Source organism: Ooceraea biroi, chromosome 12 (assembly GCF_003672135.1).
Source record: "Ooceraea biroi isolate clonal line C1 chromosome 12, Obir_v5.4, whole genome shotgun sequence".
NCBI classification, from domain to species: domain Eukaryota; kingdom Metazoa; phylum Arthropoda; class Insecta; order Hymenoptera; family Formicidae; genus Ooceraea; species Ooceraea biroi.
This window is the reverse complement of record NC_039517.1, coordinates 10,657,472-10,677,849: the sequence shown is the minus strand read 5'-3', so window position 1 is coordinate 10,677,849 and position 20,378 is coordinate 10,657,472. Positions and strand designations below refer to the sequence as shown.

General features: G+C 35.6%; 2 protein-coding genes and 1 long non-coding RNA gene across 5 annotated transcripts; 1 reads left to right on the top strand and 2 right to left on the bottom strand.

Moving 5' to 3' along the window:
* The first annotated feature begins 450 nt into the window (after positions 1-450).
* LOC113563071 lies at positions 451-7,272 on the top strand. Its single transcript, XR_003407306.1, has 2 exons — positions 451-828; positions 7,148-7,272. It is a non-coding gene; the product is annotated as an uncharacterized LOC113563071 (long non-coding RNA).
* LOC105280679 (ribosomal protein S6 kinase 2 beta) lies at positions 3,183-8,285 on the bottom strand. Its single transcript, XM_011341388.3, has 13 exons — positions 7,991-8,285; positions 7,624-7,818; positions 7,429-7,510; positions 7,202-7,362; positions 6,910-7,016; positions 6,633-6,810; positions 6,386-6,551; positions 6,096-6,248; positions 5,712-5,977; positions 5,037-5,285; positions 4,692-4,930; positions 4,321-4,582; positions 3,183-4,122 (listed from the first exon to the last, which is right to left on the bottom strand). The coding sequence occupies exons 1-13, from the start codon at positions 8,042-8,044 to the stop codon at positions 3,994-3,996; spliced, it is 2,241 nt and encodes a 746-aa protein (XP_011339690.1). The 5' UTR covers positions 8,045-8,285; the 3' UTR covers positions 3,183-3,993.
* Positions 8,286-11,225: 2,940 nt separating this feature from the next.
* Positions 11,226-19,817, bottom strand: LOC105280681 (bestrophin-4). 3 transcript variants are annotated; one of them, XM_020032091.2, is made up of 10 exons: positions 19,563-19,817; positions 17,193-18,316; positions 14,917-15,237; positions 14,223-14,556; positions 13,885-14,106; positions 13,493-13,791; positions 13,361-13,387; positions 12,723-12,943; positions 12,350-12,608; positions 11,226-12,262 (listed from the first exon to the last, which is right to left on the bottom strand). In XM_020032091.2, the coding sequence occupies exons 2-10, from the start codon at positions 17,261-17,263 to the stop codon at positions 11,932-11,934; spliced, it is 2,085 nt and encodes a 694-aa protein (XP_019887650.1). In that variant the 5' UTR covers positions 17,264-18,316; positions 19,563-19,817; the 3' UTR covers positions 11,226-11,931. The 3 variants fall into 3 exon arrangements, with proteins under 3 accessions (XP_019887650.1, XP_011339692.1, XP_011339693.1); XM_011341390.3 differs by having other exon boundaries at positions 12,350-12,614; positions 19,563-19,813; XM_011341391.3 differs by lacking the exon at positions 13,361-13,387 and having other exon boundaries at positions 12,350-12,614; positions 19,563-19,814.
* Between the last annotated feature and the right edge of the window lie 561 nt (positions 19,818-20,378).

Below are 20,378 nucleotides of genomic sequence, written 5' to 3'. Positions count from 1 at the left end.
TCTCGTCGCCTTAAGCGGTGTCTACAATGAGATTTTAAGGCGTAAGATTTAAGAAATTGACCAATCACAATCGAATATAAAGAGAATGATCTACTTTGATTGGTCAATTTCTTAAATCTTACGCCTTAAAATCTCATTGTAGACACCGCTTTAGGCCGAATCTACAATAGGTGTAGTAAGCTTTAAGTTGTAAGAAATTAATCAATCTCAGTGGAATATGAGGAGAAAGATCGACTGTGATTGATCAATTTCTTACGACTTGAGGCTTACTACACCTATTGTAGACCCGGGCTTAAGGCAGGAGCACAGACTTTTGCATAAGCGCATAAAAAGATGCATAAGGAATTTGATTGGTCTATAAGCATGTACATAAGGAAATGGACCAATCAAATTCCTTATGCATCTGTTTATGCGCTTGTGCAAAAGTCTGTGCTCCTGCCTTTACAGAGCGTATTGAGAATATATATATCAATACCTTCTTCCCGTTACTACTACGGTTCACGTGCGGAACTCTGCGACAAAAAGATCTGTGCGCAAAAGAACTCTGCATAAACGAACTATGTTCACTCTAACAGATGTTTATTTGCAAAATAAAATTAAAAGTAAATTTTCGAAAATTTAGAAAGCCTTCTTGCATAAATGTGTGTGTATGTATTCCAAATTAAACAAAAATATATATGTTGTGCCAAAAGCAACGGTGTCCAAATGAACGGTGCGCAAAAGAACTGTGCGCAACTTTATGTGTTTAATACATTGAGCTATATACATACTGGAGTGAGCCTTCAAGAAGTGAAGGCAGCCCAACTTCGAGAAAGAAGCCAATATTACGTAGGTATTTCTGTCCTTACGTAATAAAATATCGTGCGAAAATATCGTGTAGACAGAACATGACTTTCAATTGACTTTCACCAACTGTAGACAAAACACGAACATTGCTGCCTGATGGCTCGCGGGAATCTCGGTTTGAGGTATTCGAGGTGTTCGAAGTGCTAAACAGCGATATTATCCAACATATCGTACAATTTTTCGCTCTGTACAAAAATTGAGACACACCGTGCCACACGCGATATTGTACGAAGAGTCGACCTCTGCGTACGAGAAAGGGGACGACATTTCGAACAATTCAATTAAATTAATCGAATTAAATAATGAGAGTGGATTAGGCCTACCGGGGAAATCACTATAAAAAAAACGCACCGAGCTATCTACCGCTAGGTGGTGTGGAAATAATAACGTATCATTTCCTTGCTATTAAAAACACCGCGCTGGAAAATTGTTTCTTCGTCGGCAATGTACGGAAAGCATAAATACATAATAGATTCTCGGCGTGGTATCATATGTTACGCGCCGCGCTTTGCGAGTCGCTCGCGGTTCCCCCCTCGCCCCTCTCTTCTTGACTCCGCCTCTCGCTCTATCTCCCGAGTCCGACCTAACGCTTTCAGCGCGTTTATTGGCTCAGACGTATATGTTAATAACTTAATAACTATTGCGAATTTCGAAAAATAGTATTTGACTTTTCTTCTCGGTTTACTCCTATCTACCTGTACTTTCCGTCTGAGTCACTTTATTTCGGACACCCTGTATATATAGTTAATGCATTACAAAAGAAGCTTTTATAAAATAGAATTAAAATTTCAATAATTGTGTGTGTATGATAACAAAATATAAAATAATTGTCATATTTCATATTTTATCAAAATAATTTCAATTATTTAAATTTTTAAATACTAATAACTTGAAAACGCGACAAGTTAAAATAATTAATACCACAATACAATATAGTTCAAATACTTAATGGAGTATTTGCTAAATCTGGGAAATTTTAAAACTTTAGTTACAAATCTAATAAGTTTTTGAAAATATTAGTTTCAAATTCTACAGTCAAAACTAAATGTCCTAACATCAATTTCCTTTTATTGTGTTTCTCATTTGATTTTTTATGCCACGTTAAGTGTATATATAAAATCATAAGTTTAATATTTATCAATTATTTTATCCTAATTAAAATGTAATATTGAAATAAAACTGTAAACTTAATTTGTACCAATCTTCAATATCCTTTATTATAATTAATTAATACTATTTATCTATTGAGAGATTCCAAGGTAATATTATTTGCTAATATTTAAATTGCTAATATTTAATTATTTTGTAATTTTAATTATTTCTCTGTAATAAACTAAAAGTAAAAAAAACATAATCCAGCAGTATATATATATATATATATATATATAAAATAAATGCAATTAATATACCTTTATATTTTATGGACGCGTACAGACCAATAATTTAAAAAAAACTTGACTGACAGTACTACGACTTTCACCTCCTCATATATTATAAAAAGGAATAAGATATTTCACACTATAAAATGTGTGAAATCACAACAAAATTACCTTTTTCAAAAAAAGGTACAAAAAAGCTCCAAATACAGGCGCCTGAAGAACGCGTTCAAAGAAAAACTCTATAAAACTAATGATATCAACAAATTGCGCCAACTATAAAAATGGGTATTTATGCAAACTAGAAAATCTATTACTTTATTATTACTCTTTGACTGATATTCATAGTCGATTTTTATTTAACACCGCTTAAGTACAACCATGAGATGTTTGAAATCAATCACACAGCCGTATTAGCATCTTAAGACATTAATACTTGGCGCTGCTAATCAATATGTTAATTGCCTTATTCTCTTTTTTTCTCTTTTGTGTGTGTGTGTGTGTCTCTCTTCCTCGTGTGCACGTGTGTGTATGTGTGCGCGTGACATTAGAGTTAAGTACAGAATAACTTTAACTACATTTGTAACATATATTTTATGTGTTTCGGCGAATTTTGTTATGTAATTGTAAGAAAATTATTATGTTTAGACTTTAGAGAATTTAAATACTAAAGCAGCGCCAAGTATTAATGTCTTAAGATGCTAATACGGCTGTGTGATTGGTTTCAAACATCTTATAATGACTTAAGACGGTCTTGAATAGGAATATCAGCCAAAGAGTAATAATAAAATAATAGATTTTTTCTGGTTAGTATAAATACCCATTTTTATAGTTGGCGCAATTTGTTGATATTAATGCGACTATCTCATATATTTTTTCAAGACTTATCAAACGACTTATATATGGGAATTGTCTTACTTAGCCAATCTCTTGGCTTGATGCATATTAATGAGATTATAATTTGTAAAATTAATGAAGTACATTTCTATTTAATAAATTCATAGATATCACCACATACATACAAGTATAATGTATACAGTAATTTATTTTTTAACAAACTATCACAATTAAACAATAATTAAACAATTTTTGTCTTTGTTTTATGATGAAACTGATATACTCTTTCTTTTAGAATTTGCGTCCACAAACTGGGATTTCCATAAATGGTTTAAAATTTTAAGCCATGAATTTAGGCAAAAATATAAGACACTTGGTGTACATTTAGTTAGAAAATTAATTTGATGTAGCTACATTGCACAGATAAAATTTTACACGTAATACATCAAAATACTTTTATCTTTTAAATATGTTGATTATATCAAATCGTAATCGATTATTTCAACATGTTATCTCATCCCTTTTTCATTCCTTTAGATTTGTGATGAGATATAGTAATTTCATATATATGTATATAAAGATAATAATTTATAAGTTAAAGAAATTAAAGTAGATATTTGACCATTATCATCAAAATCATTCATACTCTACTCCCGAATGATGGCAACATGTGATAAACATAGACGTCTATATTTATAGATATACGTATTAAACACAATGGAAAATTATAAATAAATATCACATTCAGCTCACTGTCAAATATCTCTTCATGCCATATACTCTTCATGAATTTTATGTCATTCATGATACCGACACTTTTCCCTAAATTACTTCTGCTTGTACTTTAAATGACTTCATTATCCTATGTATGTTCATCTGGAAATTTTGAGATAAGAATTAAATTTGTCATACACAAGATATACAATACATAAATTTAAACTTGGGTGGGACCAGCTGGTTTGCCTTGTGTTCTACGACGTGCCAATTCGGACATAACTACAGGACCAATATGTGGAGATCTTGGACTACTTGACATTGCTCGGTACGTTGCTGCTACTGCCATCTGAAATAGGATCCATCATGAAATCTACCGTGCAAAATCACTGAAGACGCTGGACATGCAAAAAATAAATAGTACTATCCAAAATTATGAATTTGTCTATTATTAACAGTAACAAATCTCTATTAGCAATCTAACGAATTAATGAAACATTTGCAGAAATCGTTTTTGTTTATATTTATATTAATGATATATATATACCTTCAGGCTATGTGGATCTGTTATAAGATCTGGTAATGCTTTTTGAGGAATACGGTGTCGATTTACAATCCATGGATATTTCAAAATTACTGATGCTGTAGGTCTTCGATTAGGGTCTACGTGCAGCATTCTTTTGACTAATTCTTTAGCTTCGGTTGAAATATCACACCATATTCCGCTGTCTACATCTATATATCCAGGACCAATACGATCCAATATATCGCTCGCACTATCACCTGGACTATTACGAAAAGGCGTGTATCTGCGTATTGTATAGTAAAATTAAATCTTCATTAGTATCAATTAATTAAACATATTTTTCTATAATTGTGCGTGAACAATAAATAAGAAATATCAAAGTTTTCTGATACCCAGCTAGCATGATGTATAATAATACGCCTAATGACCAAATGTCACATGCCGCGTCATATCCTTGACGTTTCAATACTTCGGGTGCTACAAAGTTCGCCGTGTAGCAAGGTGTCATTAATAAACCATTTTCCGCTCGTAACTGTTTTGCGAAACCAAGATCACATATACAAAGTGTTGTTGGATCACCACCAGCTTTTGCATACAGAATATTTGATGGCTTCAAGTCTCTATGAACTACCTTTTTTTTAAATATAATAATATATTCATTTTGTTATATATCATTTTGTTTTATGTATCATATGTAGAACATGCGCGGGCGTGTATTCATATAACAGGTTACTCACTCCATTCTCGTGAAGATAATGTACTACACTGGTAATAGTATAAATGACTTCAGCAGCTTCTCGTTCAGTAAAATTTCGTCTTTGCAGTAAACGATCAAGAAGCTCGCCACCGCGTAACAATTCCAATACAAGATATACTCGTCTATCATCTTCATGGACCGCTCTCAACGTTACGATATGGGGATGTCTGCCATATCGTAACAAAATTTCGATTTCCTCCGTCGGATCACGTTTCGATTTTTCTATCACCTATTTTGTTCAGCAATTTTTTTATTTTGCACACACAACGTTTTAGAAATACTTAATACAAATGATATAATTTCAGTTTCAACTATACAGGATGCGCCAAGAGAAAAACTCAATATTCTGGCAGAGGACATTGGTTTTAATTTTAAAATATTCATATAAAAAAATGCATTGATGTTGACAGTGGAATTTTTAAAAATTTATTATGAACTCTAAAAAATGTGTCGCTTAAACAATAACTATTAGAAATAGTATATAGTCTCTTTCTCATCAGTAATTTTATATACTATATATTCAAATATTCTCTATCCCCATTTAGAATAGGTCGTCCATACGAACATTTTTACTTACTTAAAATGATACCATCACTTTTCAGAATATTGAAAATTTTCCTTCTGGGACACTCTGTATACAAACAAAAAGTATTACCTTCACAGCGTATTCCAACTTAGATGTTATATGGGTAGCTAAGTAAACTATACTATAGCTTCCTTTGCCAATTTCCTGTTGAAATTCATATTCATCATTTATGGAAGTAGAGTTGACATAAGATGGGAAACTAGCACTAATGCTGTTGTAGTTTCTATTCTCCGGAGACTTGATGTGATCTGTATCCGCGAGTAAACAGGGTGCAATAAAGCTGAAGCCTCGAAATAACTCGTGAGCATTTGCGCTAGGTGGCACTCCTGGGGAATCTGAAAAAAATCGAAGAATTTCTTTTGTGAAAATATCAGAAGATGATTTCAGTCATTATCAATTTGAGTCTACTCTACTGTTCTTTCTTTCTCTTCTGTTTTTAAGGAGGGCGGTCACCTTTGGGTGTTTTACAGGTAAATTCACTGTCAAAGTAAAACGCGTCATCTTCCCTAACAGCTGGTTTAAACGGTGGTCTTATGTCCTTTCTATAAAGTGCGTCCCAATCGATGGTAGCGAAGAAAATATGGTTTTTTATTTCTTCTACTCCGCCTGCGTAAAGAAATTTAAGGTTATTTATGAGTAATTATATGTGCGTAAGTTACCCTATTAATTCCTAATCATTTACTCAAGATGTGTAAAATAATATAATACAAGTTTCATAATATTAAATGCATATTTTATATTACCAGAACCAAGGCGATTGGTAGGATTTCTTTTAAATAATACTCTCAAAAGCGCTTGTGCTTCTGCTGAAATATTATGTGGCATGCCAAGTTTAGCCTTCAAAATCTGCGTCATCGTTTCTTTGCGATTTGCACCTTGGAATGGAAGAGCGCCTGTCAGCATTTCAAACTGAAAACAGTAGAAGATATAATTTAATTTATTTTAATTTCTATTAATTCTATCAGATGTCATTTATTAAATCTAATTTACCATTAAGACACCAAAACTCCACCAATCTGCCGTACAAGTATGCCCTTTCCTATTAACAATTTCAGGCGCCATGTACTCAACGGTACCACAAAATGAATATGCCTTTGAATCATCTAAAGGTTGTTTGCTTAAACCAAAATCTGTTAGAGATATGTGGCCTTCTGTATCCAGTAAGATACTGTACAGAAAAAAGCACATTTAGTAAATTTGTTAACAATGAATAACTAGTAAAAAGTTATAATACTAAATAATATAATAATAAAATTATAATACAAACTTCTCAGGTTTGAGATCTCGATAAATAATTCCAAGTTTATGTATATGATCCAGTGCAAGTGCTAATTCGGCCAAATAAAACTTGACATCCTCTTCCGTAAACATTACCTGAAAGACATTAATCACACAACTAGACCTACAGAATATATCAGAATTCATCTGGATGATTACCCAGATAACAGATTGTGCATTCTCATGAAAAATGTTGTGGTAACTAGACTTTTTTTTTGTAATTGCAGGTGTCACCGAAACGTATAAATAATAAAATCTGACAATTCTCAAATAATAATTACCTCTTTGGACAACCTCGAGAAGAGATCACCGCCTTTTAGAAAATCTAATATCAAATAAAGTTTTCCCTCCGTCTGGAACGCATAATGTAGTCGAACGATGAACGGATGTTCGACATCAACCAATATGTTTCTTTCCATTTTGGTTCTGACTCTATCACGTACTAAAGAAAAGTGAATAATAAAATCAATTAAAGCACATTTGCAAGGATTTTATAGCATTTAAATACCTTTCAACGTTGCCTTCTTTAAAACCTTCATAGCATATAGCGTACCACTGTCTTTCCCAACAACTTTTCTTACTAAAAATACCTGTAGAATCATTTATATAAAAAACAAAATTAAATATAATTAAATATAAAGTTACATAAAATATAAAGAAAAGATATGAATATATTTATTCACCAAATGCACATTGTTTTTACCTTGCCAAAGGAACCTTGACCAAGGACTCTTAATAACTCAAAATGAGAGGGTTCAGCTTTTTCATAACCATCTCGTACCATATCCCGTACTTCAATCTCATGCGATTCGGAGCAATTATTTGGTCTTTCAAATAAATTTCCTTGAGTAATCATCGTTTCTTCCGGATTTTCGGCTGGAAGAATATCCGTGCTTTGCTAAAAAACAGTAAAAAACCAAAAGTAAGGATAGATTAAGATGCTTTGAATTTGAAGCTGAAGTTAAAGTAAAATATGAATAATTGCGGAAAAGAATAAGAAATTTTTGTTCAATCTTTTGTTTGGAGGAAATAATATCTGAAAAATATCAAATAAATATAGCGAATATTACCTTCTCATTGACACGGTGCTCGGTCCAAGGAGCCGTTAGGGTCGCCAACGGCATTATATCGAAAGTTCTGTTTATTTTCGGAATCGCACACTTACACGAGCCCTTTTATATTTAAATATTTATTATTTTGTTAAATGCCTACCAACGCGCACGAGTGTTCAGATTACTTGCAAAAGACAGTTTTTATCAGTTAACAGCTTTGACACAAACAGGAGAAATTCGCGGTTAACTACTAGTCAACTACTAACCCAATGTAATCTATACATATATACACACACCTAAGTGTAACATACTTATTATATGATGCGCACACATACGCATACGTCTACACAGGGTGTTTCCGGAAAGTAATGACAAACTGATGTTGCGTTCATATTGTCTCCATCGTATAAGCTGTGGTCCAGTTGGAACTGCGAATGCTACAAATCACTTTTTTCCTTCTCTTTATTTAAAGGAAGAAAAAGGACCTCCGAGAAGTTAGCCGGGCAACTTTTACTTTTTTAATTTTTGACTTTACGAATCGTTTGTTGGTCATTGTTGGCCTAATTAAAAGGTTTGTTGGCTAATACTTTTTTTTTTAAATAAAAGAAAATTGTGTGGAAAGTTAACCGGACGAAACTTATTTTTTTACCATTTGCGGCTTAATCGATGCGCAATCGTTTGTTGGTCACAGATAAACTAATTAAAACGTTTGTTGGTTTATCTGTCTTGAAAAAAAAATAAAAAACTTATATGCACTCCCGACTCCATGAAACGGTGGCGTCATCTGCGCAGATCAGATGCGCAGCCGTATGTAGCACATCTTTATCTTTATACGTCTATGATGGAATTTTTCATTGCATTGGAATATATGAACGGAGCCTTTTACGAGGGGAAGCTCGATTAGCGGTAAGGGGAGAGCACTGGCACTTCGTGTAACTTCGGCTGTTCGGGTATGTCGGTTCCGCTAGTGATATATATATATATATGTACGATGAGTTATTGTGTTGTGTCGAAATGTAGCAATCGCATTAATACATAAAGGAAAAATTAGCAATAACGTATGAAAGAAAATAATGGTCCGAAAATTTCTTTTCATCTCTAAGTAAAACATACAATTGTAGGTTATACACAATGCCGGTAAAACGTTTCAGATATTGTTATGTGTTTATTATTATATTCATATGAATAATTGTTCGATAACAGTTTTTCATTTATAGTTGTTATTATAATTCATATATTTAATATTAATATATACGATTTGACTATATATATATATATATATATATATATATATATATATATGAATATAATAATAAACAAGCCAAAATTCTTTCTTAACACAATAATAATAAATTTAAATAATAATAAACACATAACAATATCTGAAACGTTTTACCGGCATTGTGTATAACCTACAATTGTATGTTTTACTTAGAGATGAAAAGAAATTTTCGGACCATTATTTTCTTTCATACGTTATTGCCAATTTTTCCTTTATGTATTAATGCGATTGCTACATTTCGACACAACACAATAACTCATCGTACATATATATATATATATATCACTAGCGGAACCGACATACCCGAACAGCCGAAGTTACACGAAGTGCCAGTGCTCTCCCCTTACCGCTAATCGAGCTTCCCCTCGTAAAAGGCTCCGTTCATATATTCCAATGCAATGAAAAATTCCATCATAGACGTATAAAGATAAAGATGTGCTACATACGGCTGCGCATCTGATCTGCGCAGATGACGCCACCGTTTCATGGAGTCGGGAGTGCATATAAGTTTTTTATTTTTTTTTCAAGACAGATAAACCAACAAACGTTTTAATTAGTTTATCTGTGACCAACAAACGATTGCGCATCGATTAAGCCGCAAATGGTAAAAAAATAAGTTTCGTCCGGTTAACTTTCCACACAATTTTCTTTTATTTAAAAAAAAAGTATTAGCCAACAAACCTTTTAATTAGGCCAACAATGACCAACAAACGATTCGTAAAGTCAAAAATTAAAAAAGTAAAAGTTGCCTGGCTAACTTCTCAGAGGTAGAAAAAGGATAGAAAGTGTTTCGTAGCATTCACAGTGTTAACTGGATCGTAGCATTCGTAGCCCAATGTCCAAAAGAAATATTCAATAGTATTAAGGGTATATCCACACAAATTTACATAAGCATAAACAGATGTAAGGAATTTGATTTGTCCATAAGCAGGGTTGGGCAGGTATAATATGTCAAGTATAATACCTATGTTTTATACGTATTTTACATGTATTATAACGATCCAATCCTGATGGGGACAACGTGAATTTAGCACAATTGTTAACGACAGTAATCAAGTATGTATGTACAAGTTTTTTTTCTTGTTTTTATTTGAAAGAAAAAAAGGATAGAAACCGTTTTGAAGCATTTGAAACGTCAACTGAACCGCTTCCTAACATCCACAAAATAAAGTTGACAGTTAGCAATTTAAAAAGAGTGAGAAAGTTGAATTGTCTCTCTTTTTCTCACTCTATTAGATGTGCAAATTAATTCGCTGCTTTTTTGAAAAATTAAGATAAAATTACAATAAAATTAAAAAACATTCTTTATTTACTTCCTTTTTTTTCAAAAGTCAGCTTATATCTTGATAGATCGAAGAAAATGTATTAGAAAATAATGACAAATATTTCGAAGATTGATATGTTTATTATATTTCTTTTTAAAATAAAAAAAAGTACCGAATTAATTTGCACAACTATAAATATATAATTACCGAAATTATTAACAGTAGTAAATTTTTCATTATATTCCGTTTTATTTCGACGATATTTTGAATTTTTGTAATATTTTTAAATTAAGAAAAAGAGTTGCAGAATGTGTCTATATTTAGTGTCTACATGATTTTTATGAATTATTATGAAAGAAAATACAATTTCGTATAGTAATTCAAATAAAAAAAAAAGTACCAAACTGTTCTTTTTTCAATATCAAAGATTATATTTATTATATAGTAATTCGTAATGATCAGCTATTTTAGCAATTCTCTCTTTTCCATAAGAATTTTTTCGCATTTACTAATTTCTCTTCTTTAATGCATAACAAAACTTGCGTACTTGTATAAATTTCTAAATAAAAAATCAAAAAATAGCAGAGCGCTTATAATCAATTTAGTATCCTATTATATTGATTAAAAATGCAATTTACATTACAAGAAATAAGAAAAGATTGTCATTGTGATTTATGATTATTATTCTACAAAATGAACAACGATATCTTATCGAAAATAATTTATTTCAATAATACTGCGAAATAAGTATAGTTTACTTGCGAGCACCGTAAGAAATCACATAAATACATGGAATGTAAGTCGAACATGTCAAAGTCGTTTTATGTTTGTATCTACGAGACACTATGTGCAATATTAAAACGAAGTTTTTCATTTGTATAAATTTGCAATCTCTTAGCCTTGTAAATAATTTCATGTAATTTGCAAGAGACGATGTATCTTTACCGATTTCGTAATTTCCGTTGTACGAAATTAATGTAATCACATATATTGATCGAACATTTTTATCTTTCGTTATCTTGTATATTTGTCTTTCGTTGTAAATGTCTTGCTAATCTTATGCAAGTATGATAAAGTTATTAATCGCAAAATTCTTATTTGCAGCAGCAATACATCTTCTTCCCGAACGAGACATGACTGTGTTTCTGCGGTACAGCGCTACAGCTTTTAACCAATCTGCATAATGCTCTTGTGTAGCGCTACTGTAGCGTTGTAACGCAGAAACACAGTCATTGTTACGTGTTAGGTAAGTACATTGAAAAAATAAGTAAAAAATCTACTCATATACCGCGATGCGTTATCTCGTTTCGATATTTCTCTCGTTTCAATCCGACCTCCCGACTAAGGCTTCTTCCGACCAGTCTTTAGATGCTTCGATATACGTACATTTCGAAAATATATTTCTTTTTTTTCTAAATCTCATCGCTTTCGTTGCGTTCGGTTCTCCCCATGCTGAGCCGCGACGCGTCCGCCAGTGCCGTCAGCAAGATGTTCTCGTTGGTGACAGGACTTCTCGATTGATTGCCATTCAACGAGTTAACTGCCGGTCCACTACCGCTACGGGCGAATCTACGATTGCGTCTCTGTTCTTTCCTCTCGATTTTCAATTTCGTAAATTCGTTGTCGGAACTGCCGTCGGAACATGAAGAGCTCTCGGTGCTAATGTTATCGTTTTCCCCGCTGGTGAAACTCGCCGGCTCACATCCGACGTTCGACTGTACCGACTGTGTAGATTCTTGCGTCCTGAAAGGGCAGAATTAAATTTTGTAAGAAGAAACATGTGAATTTATTGAAAAGAATTTTGAAATCTATCGTTCGCCAATCGCCAACCGTATCTGTCTTTCGCGCGCAGTTCCAGGTTCCGTATTAGCGGCTACTGTTAAGCTTCCTCCTCGTGCAGGTGCACTCCTGGAGAATATTTCACGCTTGTGGGATGGTGCACCCGGGATGTCGACAGGATGACTCGGCGGTGGCGCGCCTTGTGGGAATATACTTTGCACGTGAGGTTTCGTCTCGTTCGCGTGTCTCAATGACGTGAGTGTCATCTGTTCATCGACCTCCTCGATAACACCTATCCTCATAGAGCCACCTGCACCTGCGACGGTCCAACGTTTTACATTACGTGCTTCTTTGCGATATTGAGTTTGTATCATTTTTTAAATGTAATATTCCTATCATCATATTGAAGAGAATGAGAATATACCGGATGGCCGCATTTGTAACGAAGCTGCCGAACTCGAGCTCGGAATCTTCCCTGAGAGTTTGCTGCCACTCGTATTACCTCCGTCCGGTCTGTCCTCTCTGCTGAATATTCGCTTCAATACACTAGTAACGCTGTTTATCCTAGTAAGCGAACCACCCAAATTGCTGGGAGTCGAACCACCGCTAACAGTGCGATCTCGATTACTCACTCGGCTGGCACTCCTAATGGAAAAATAAATTAGCATTATGGACAGATAAGCAATTATCGAACCGATCTTTCCATTTCATAAAACACGTTATGAAATTTATATTCATCGTATAATATTAGTATCATCTTATGATAATAATATGTTTACTTTATCAATTCTGATTTCTTGGTTTAAGCTGCGTCTTCTATCATTTTGGTTTCGTGCACATTTCAGTCCATTTCATCAGAGTGAGAAGTAATCCAATACTGATAACCGATATCAGATATGACAAAAGGCACAGCTTCGAACTCGGAAACTAATAACCAGTGCAAAAACCGCAAATTTTGTAATTTGTTATGAAAAGTATATTATTGTACTTGAAACTTATTTATATTATATTTCCTATTTTTTAAATTTGTTCACAATTTCGCGAGACATAAACGAAAGTTACCTCACTAATCCCCAGTTCTCTGCCGTACTAGTGATTTTGCATTAAAAATAATTATGAATTAGTAAATGTGTCTCTTGTTGGATTTTCGAATGAAGAATATATATCGAATGAAATTAAATAATCCGTGCTCACCGGGAAATTTTACCGCCGGCGGTGAAGTGTATACCGGATGCTGCGTCGTCGGCATCCTCGGATCGGAACTTCTGCTGATAATCCGGCGCCATATCCTCGATCTTAACCGATGACGGTTGCAGTTCTTGTTGCGCGGCGGACAATTGTATGCCGGCTGTTGAGGGCTGAGGAGGCTCCTCGCGGAAGGCTTGCGCCGCTGCGGTATATGGGAGTTCCATGGGGAATATCTCGTCCCAATATTGATCGCGTATGAGTTCAGGATGCTCGTGATGCATCTCGTCAACGATTAGATAGCTCACCTGAGAAGTAAACACACACACACAATGTTTTTACATTATTAAATTTCTTTTTAAATTTCGAGAAAAGTAGAAAGATGTCAGGATAACTGTTACCTGCAAATTGCGATCGATTAACCAATTTACTTCGAAGTCGTCATCGTCCTCGCCAAACGGATTGATCAAAGTTTCGGCTACTTTTAGCCAGCCCATGTAGAAAAAGAACTGCAACGTCGTGAATACTGGGAAGTACAGATCGATGGTCGAGTTTGACTTTTGAACCCATTGACGACCCATTACGGTAGTCAGAAAGTACATATATACAGCTAACGTTACGACCTGCAATAACAAATTAAATCAATTATTTAATTTAAGCAATTTATGTGCGTCATCTCCTTAAATACATATTTATTAAGGTTTTGAAAAACCTTAACTGTTGCGCAACTTATACGTACCTGAGTATAGACTAACGGAACGCTAATTGTATCGTAATGCAGAATACTGCCACACATCCCGCGGAATTTATTCAGCTCGTCGATGAGAGTCTTCACCGCGAAATCATCGCGTATTCGACCCTCCTTTCGCGCACGGGTCACGATGCTTGCGGCCCAAACTATCGGCAACCAGTGCTTGCCCGGCTTCGGAAATTTCTTATTCAGGCTCTGGAATATCGATAGTTCGTTCTCCAGCAACAAGCCGGACTCCACAAAGTGTTCCAACGTAGGAAATCTCTTTTTCACTCGTGGCGATACGTTCGCCAGAACAACCGTCAGACAAACGCATACGTATCTGCAAATGGAATTTATTTTTACGTACCAAGAAGAAAGAGGAAGTCTCGTTGATATGTACAACGAACATTATATGTACATTCGGCAAAACCGATCATCGTGGTCTGTGCGCACATGTATACGTTATATATGTATATAATACATGCTTTAATAGCAATTGTAACAATTTATTTTACAAAAGTATCTCGCTAGCTCGGTAGCGCAACCTGCTCCGTCCGCAAAGGATTAAATGAGAGCGAAAGCACGTATACTCTGAAACGAGGGGCAATCGATCTTTCACTCTATAGCCCAGAAAAAGGAACAAGAACTAATCTTACATTGAAACATAAACTTGTTCCTTTTCTTTATAACACATTTATACCTAACGATCGTCCGGCGCATTAGACGACCGCGTTCATCGTTCCCGTGTATAGTGGCCGATACAAATACCGCGATAGAATCAGGCCACGGTATCGCCATGTATTGACTCCACCATCTGGTCATGACGACGCTAACGTAGAAACCCAGGACGAACGACAGCGGTATCAGATCGCTATACTCATTGCAGTACGCCACGACGGACTCAAAGATCTTCTTCTGCCTCTCGTCCAACAATAGCCGGTAGATACCGGACAGAGAGTAATAGATGAAGAGGAAGAGCGCCAAATCGATCCAGACGAGTTTATAAACGCTCGCCCGCCATCTGAAACAGATTACACGTGTCTCGTAAACTCAGGAGCAGATGAACGTAGCATGTTTGTCACGGATCCGAGGTGGTCTTTTAACGATCGGTTACTAGAGAAATCGCTTCTTTATTGCACTTGGAAATACGACAGAAACTCTAAGAAAGATAGCAGTTTTAACATCGGGATACAATAAAGCCACGTCATACATAGGTATCATGCAGCGATAAAATGCGATAGCGTTACTCGCGTGCCATTATTGAACCGAAAGTCAATAATTCTGTTCTGACTGGAGACCATATCTCTGGTCAACTTTGGCCTATATAGGCATAACGGCATTACGTTTCAAGTGTGTCAAAATCACTAGACGATCATGAAAACCACTGGATAGTAACGATTGCTGTAATACTGAATTGTTTTACACAAACACGTTGGAAGCGTTCCAATGTAATTCCAACAGAGCTAGTCTCAAGAATATGCGCTCGCTAGCGAATATCATTATGAAATTCATCAGGTTCGCGGAGCCGCGTTAATTTTGCGTGAAATGATGAAAAGGCCTGTAATCATGTTTATCGCGATGCATCGCGCATTGAGAAATTGAAATTTAAAACATTAAGATATCAATATCTAGAGAAATTATAAAGAGATAAATCTTATGAATAGAATTTAAAAAAGATTAATTGTATGTATTAACAAACAATGAATACTTACTACTAAAGAAATGATACCAGAGATTTATGCCAATTAAACAAATATTTAATATTGAAAACTTGATACTCCTACATCAAATAATGTGTTAATTGCTATGATAGTATTATATAATAGTTTTATATATTATTTTTATATTATAATAATATTATATAATAGTTTTAATGCATTAACTTAGTTCTCTCTCTTTCCCACCTCCTTAATTAAATCAAATAGTGTTCTTCTTATATTATTCTACAATAGACATTTAAAATTAATAACACCACGTTTTTTCATTAAATATTGTCTTAATTTATGTAATTTTTGACATTTTGATTTTTTGTAAGTAAACGTATTTAAATAATTCGCAGCGTATATTTTTTTCTATTCTTTCTTGGAAAGATTAATTTCTTCGCAGATATCGATGAATCATCTACAATGCAATAACGTGCAACCGAAATTTTGTGTGTTTGCGCGTATCGACAAATGCGCATTTCACATGTAACATGTCACATAATCAAACATTTGATCTTTCCAGCTACTATTTCGGCAACACTCTTGATGTCAAAAGCGAATTTTATACATATATATTTCATTGGACAATGACGTTTCCGAATTTCTTGAAGCGTTAAATCTTGACGCGTTTAGCTATCGTAATCTGTGACGAAATATATCTTTTTATAGAACGTACAGAATAAAAATGAAAATATTTTTTAGTATAAAGAGATCTCGGATTATTAATTGAAGAAATCAATTGATCTACCTATTACAGCGATATGATAATCGTCACTCCACTCGACTACGGCCTAATCTGCTTCATCTACGGTGTGCAAATTAACTCAATGCTTTTTCTGAAGAAATTAAGCTTTTTTATTTATTATATTATATTCTTTTTCTCGGGAGAGAATTCGTCAACTGCCAAAAAAAAATGGGAGAAGCATAGAAAATAATGGCAAATATTTCAAAGATTGATACGTTTACTATTTTTTTGTAAATAAATACTCAGTTTCTTCAAAAACTGATTTAATTCGCATACTTAATAAATATACGTGGTTAGTGTCATCGTTCGTTCCTCGCTTGAGTGTGAACTTGATGAGATACTATTGTGTTTTTGATAATAATGCGAATAATACAATGTGTATATGAGGAAGAATCTCAAACCTATCGTGTTTGACTCTTGATATATTATTTCATATGTTTTATTTCGGATTCACGTTGTTGACATATCCTACGTAGTCTCAGTGCCCAATCTCATAAATATCAAAAAGTGTCACGGTCAGGATCTTACCTCAGCAATAATTTAAGGAAGCACCCGAGACCCTTGCAGGTGGCTACCTCGGCAGTGTAAGTGACCGTCATCTCTCAATTGGCACGTTTCACGTTGTCTCACGTGGTCGTTCTGCCAATCTCTTGCAACACATTCGGACTCTCGTTGACGGCGCAGCTCGTAACCGCAGCTAGCGTCAACTCCACTCCGACATCATCTTCGGCACCGCCGTTGCCGCGATGTGACCGAATTGACGGACCACCGGTAGAAAACCACCAAGGTCATCGTCAACGCGCGCGATCAGTTTGTCTCTGACACCTCTTACGTAAGTCGCATTGACGAATGTGCGAAGCGGATTCGTCAGTTCCAACACGCGCACTTTTCGCGTTTTGCTAGAATTAATACTGTCAATGGAGCTATTGTTCGAGCCGCGATTGTCGTCGCTTCGCGCTTTGCCAGTCAGAAAGATCACGCCAGGTGTGTTTACCTCGCACAACGATACCCAGATACATACACGGCGCAGACTTCTCACTTCATCGCTTGAAATCAAGTTTTTAATAGCCTCATTAATTTATCGGTTCCCGGTCGAAATCGGCGGAATGCTCTCAGAGTCGTCCAGATGCGTACAAGTACAACTTGAGAATTTATTATCTCTACGATATAATCCAGCGATTTTCTATTATCGGTCTTCCCGTATCTTCATATCATTGTTTCTTTCGAAACGCAAACATTAATCATTCACGTTCTTGCTAAGAATCGTTTCTCCTGCTCAGTTCTCTTCTCTCTTTAGCTTCTCTATCGGTACGGATCTCTTCATTTCCCACTTACAAATGGTCCTCCTCAACGGATATCGTGTAAGTCTCTGTGTTCTTACGATGATACACCCTCGAGGATAGATCAAGTTTGACTGCGATGCGCGTAACGCAGGAATTCAATTCGTCAGAATTTCTTGAAACCTTGATGTTTCACGTAATATAAGAGACCGTCTGTACCGGGAACACTAATCACGTGTATCGCGTGATTTATCTGCAAGTGTCGAGCTGCTCGTTTCTCCAATTAAAGGATAGACGTGCCAGCCGTGCAGTTGCTATAAATCAACCGCAAAAATACCGTTTCTTCAATCGTCACGCGACAAGATCTCCACTCTGAAAGAAACAGATGAATTAAAAGAGGGTTTACAGGCAAACGTGTGTGAAACTATTATTTTCTTCAAATAGATTAGCTTCTAATTGTCAGTTTCTTTATTTATATATATTTTCTCGCATTTGTATTTTTTTGGTTCATTTATTAGATGTGCAAATTAACTCAGTGCTCTTTTTTTTTTAAAGAAACTGAGCCTTTATTTACTTGTTTTTCTTCGTCAGCTGCCCGATAGATCGAGAAAAGTATATTAGAAAATAATGGTCGAATATTTCGAGAATTGACATGTTTATTTTTTTTTTGTAACAAAGATTCAATGTCTTTGAAAAAGGCATCGAAGTAATTCGCACACCTGATATATTCTCCGTATCTAGCATTCGTATCTCGCATTCGTGCTGAGCATATTCCACGCACATCAGCGTAAATTATCCCGAGTACAAGTCAAACCGGCGCCTGTCGGTCTCGGTCGATCGTCGAAAGTGTTACGACGCGAATTTCTGGATACGTCTCGTGATGTCATTATAGCATGACTGTACCGAGAACCCATTACGCATTCACGCTAAATCAACTTACGATAGTGTCGACGGAAGAGAACGCGGTAGGAGTTCATATTTTTATAGTTCGCTGTTTAATTAAACGTTTAATCTGATATTCCGATGCGCGACTGAAACGCGGTCGGGTTCGCGTTAATAAATTAATTAAATTAATAATACATATTAATAAATAAAAGTGCGCAAATTGCGCGAAGAAACGTCGGAGTCGCAAGGGTATAACGTTACACGCGTAAGGCGGTGGAGTCAAGACAACTGCAAGTGTTTAATCGATTGTATTATTTCACCGAGTCATCTAAATCGTGCGCTTGAAGCCTTAAGGAAATAGAAATACTGCGATTACAGTCTTCTCTTTCATCAATCATTTCCGCCTGCAGCATTTTCCCGCACGGACGCGGAAAGATCAGCCTGCGGGAATTGGCACGTGACGAGCGTCGGACAACTCTCGACCTTGTGACACCCGCGTGCGATACATACGCACGCGCCTATCGCATATACGCGATACCATACGTGAGATTCATCGCTCGCGTTGTTCGCGCGTAACTCACTCGCGTGTGTTGCTGTTGTTGTTGCATCGTCGAGTCGCGCACGTGTCGCCGATTAAGACATCGTTGTTTCAGTCAAAGATTGAAAAGCAATCGCGAATTATGTAAGTGTGCGCTTGAAACACCGAGAGAGCAAACCGGAGGTCCACGCTTACCTAGTAGCAGCGGCAGGAGATGCGCGGAACAAAGGAGCAGACGAGGCAGCTGACACCTCGCATCAGCTGTACGCGACCTCGTGCTTCCTTACTGCCGCGTCCTGCGTCCTGAGTTAATTCGCACTTCCGGTTTCGTTGGGAAACGTCGACTCTGGAACGACACGCGCGATTTCGGTTGGACGGACTCGGGGACGGATATTCGTGAGAGAGAACTTTCCGCGTCACCGTGCAGGACCAGATATCACTCAGCAGCCATCAACAGTCAGTACTGAAGCAACAGTACGCGCTGCAGTGTGCCAGCGGCACCCGCGCCCTCCACCTTCACCCTACGAGTCTATCCCCTCCACCGAGTCGCGTTTCCGTATGATCCAGTGGTGCTCAGCATAGTCCGCATAGTCGAGTCTCTCGGTTTGTTCGTTCGCTCCAACTATCAGGTGTATGCAGAAGTTTTAATCAGCATTTTTTCAGCGTTCTCGTATTATTATTTAAACTTGGAATAAATTGTAGAACGTCATATGTCTCATAATTTAACAATGAACATAACTTCAGAAAACAATAATAAACACAATGAGCAATAAAAAGCTATATATCTTTTTCATATTTAGCAAACGACCATTTACTGCATATAGCAGAATAATCAAATTGCCTTTTTTTTCTATTTAAAATAATTGCTAAATTCAATAAAATATTATCTTATATGCAAAAGTTTGTCCATTTTTCAGCATTTTGGTATTATTATTAGATTGCATAATTTTTGCAGTATTTCGTGCACTTATCTTTGACGCACGATAAATTATCAGATTTATTTTTGAACTG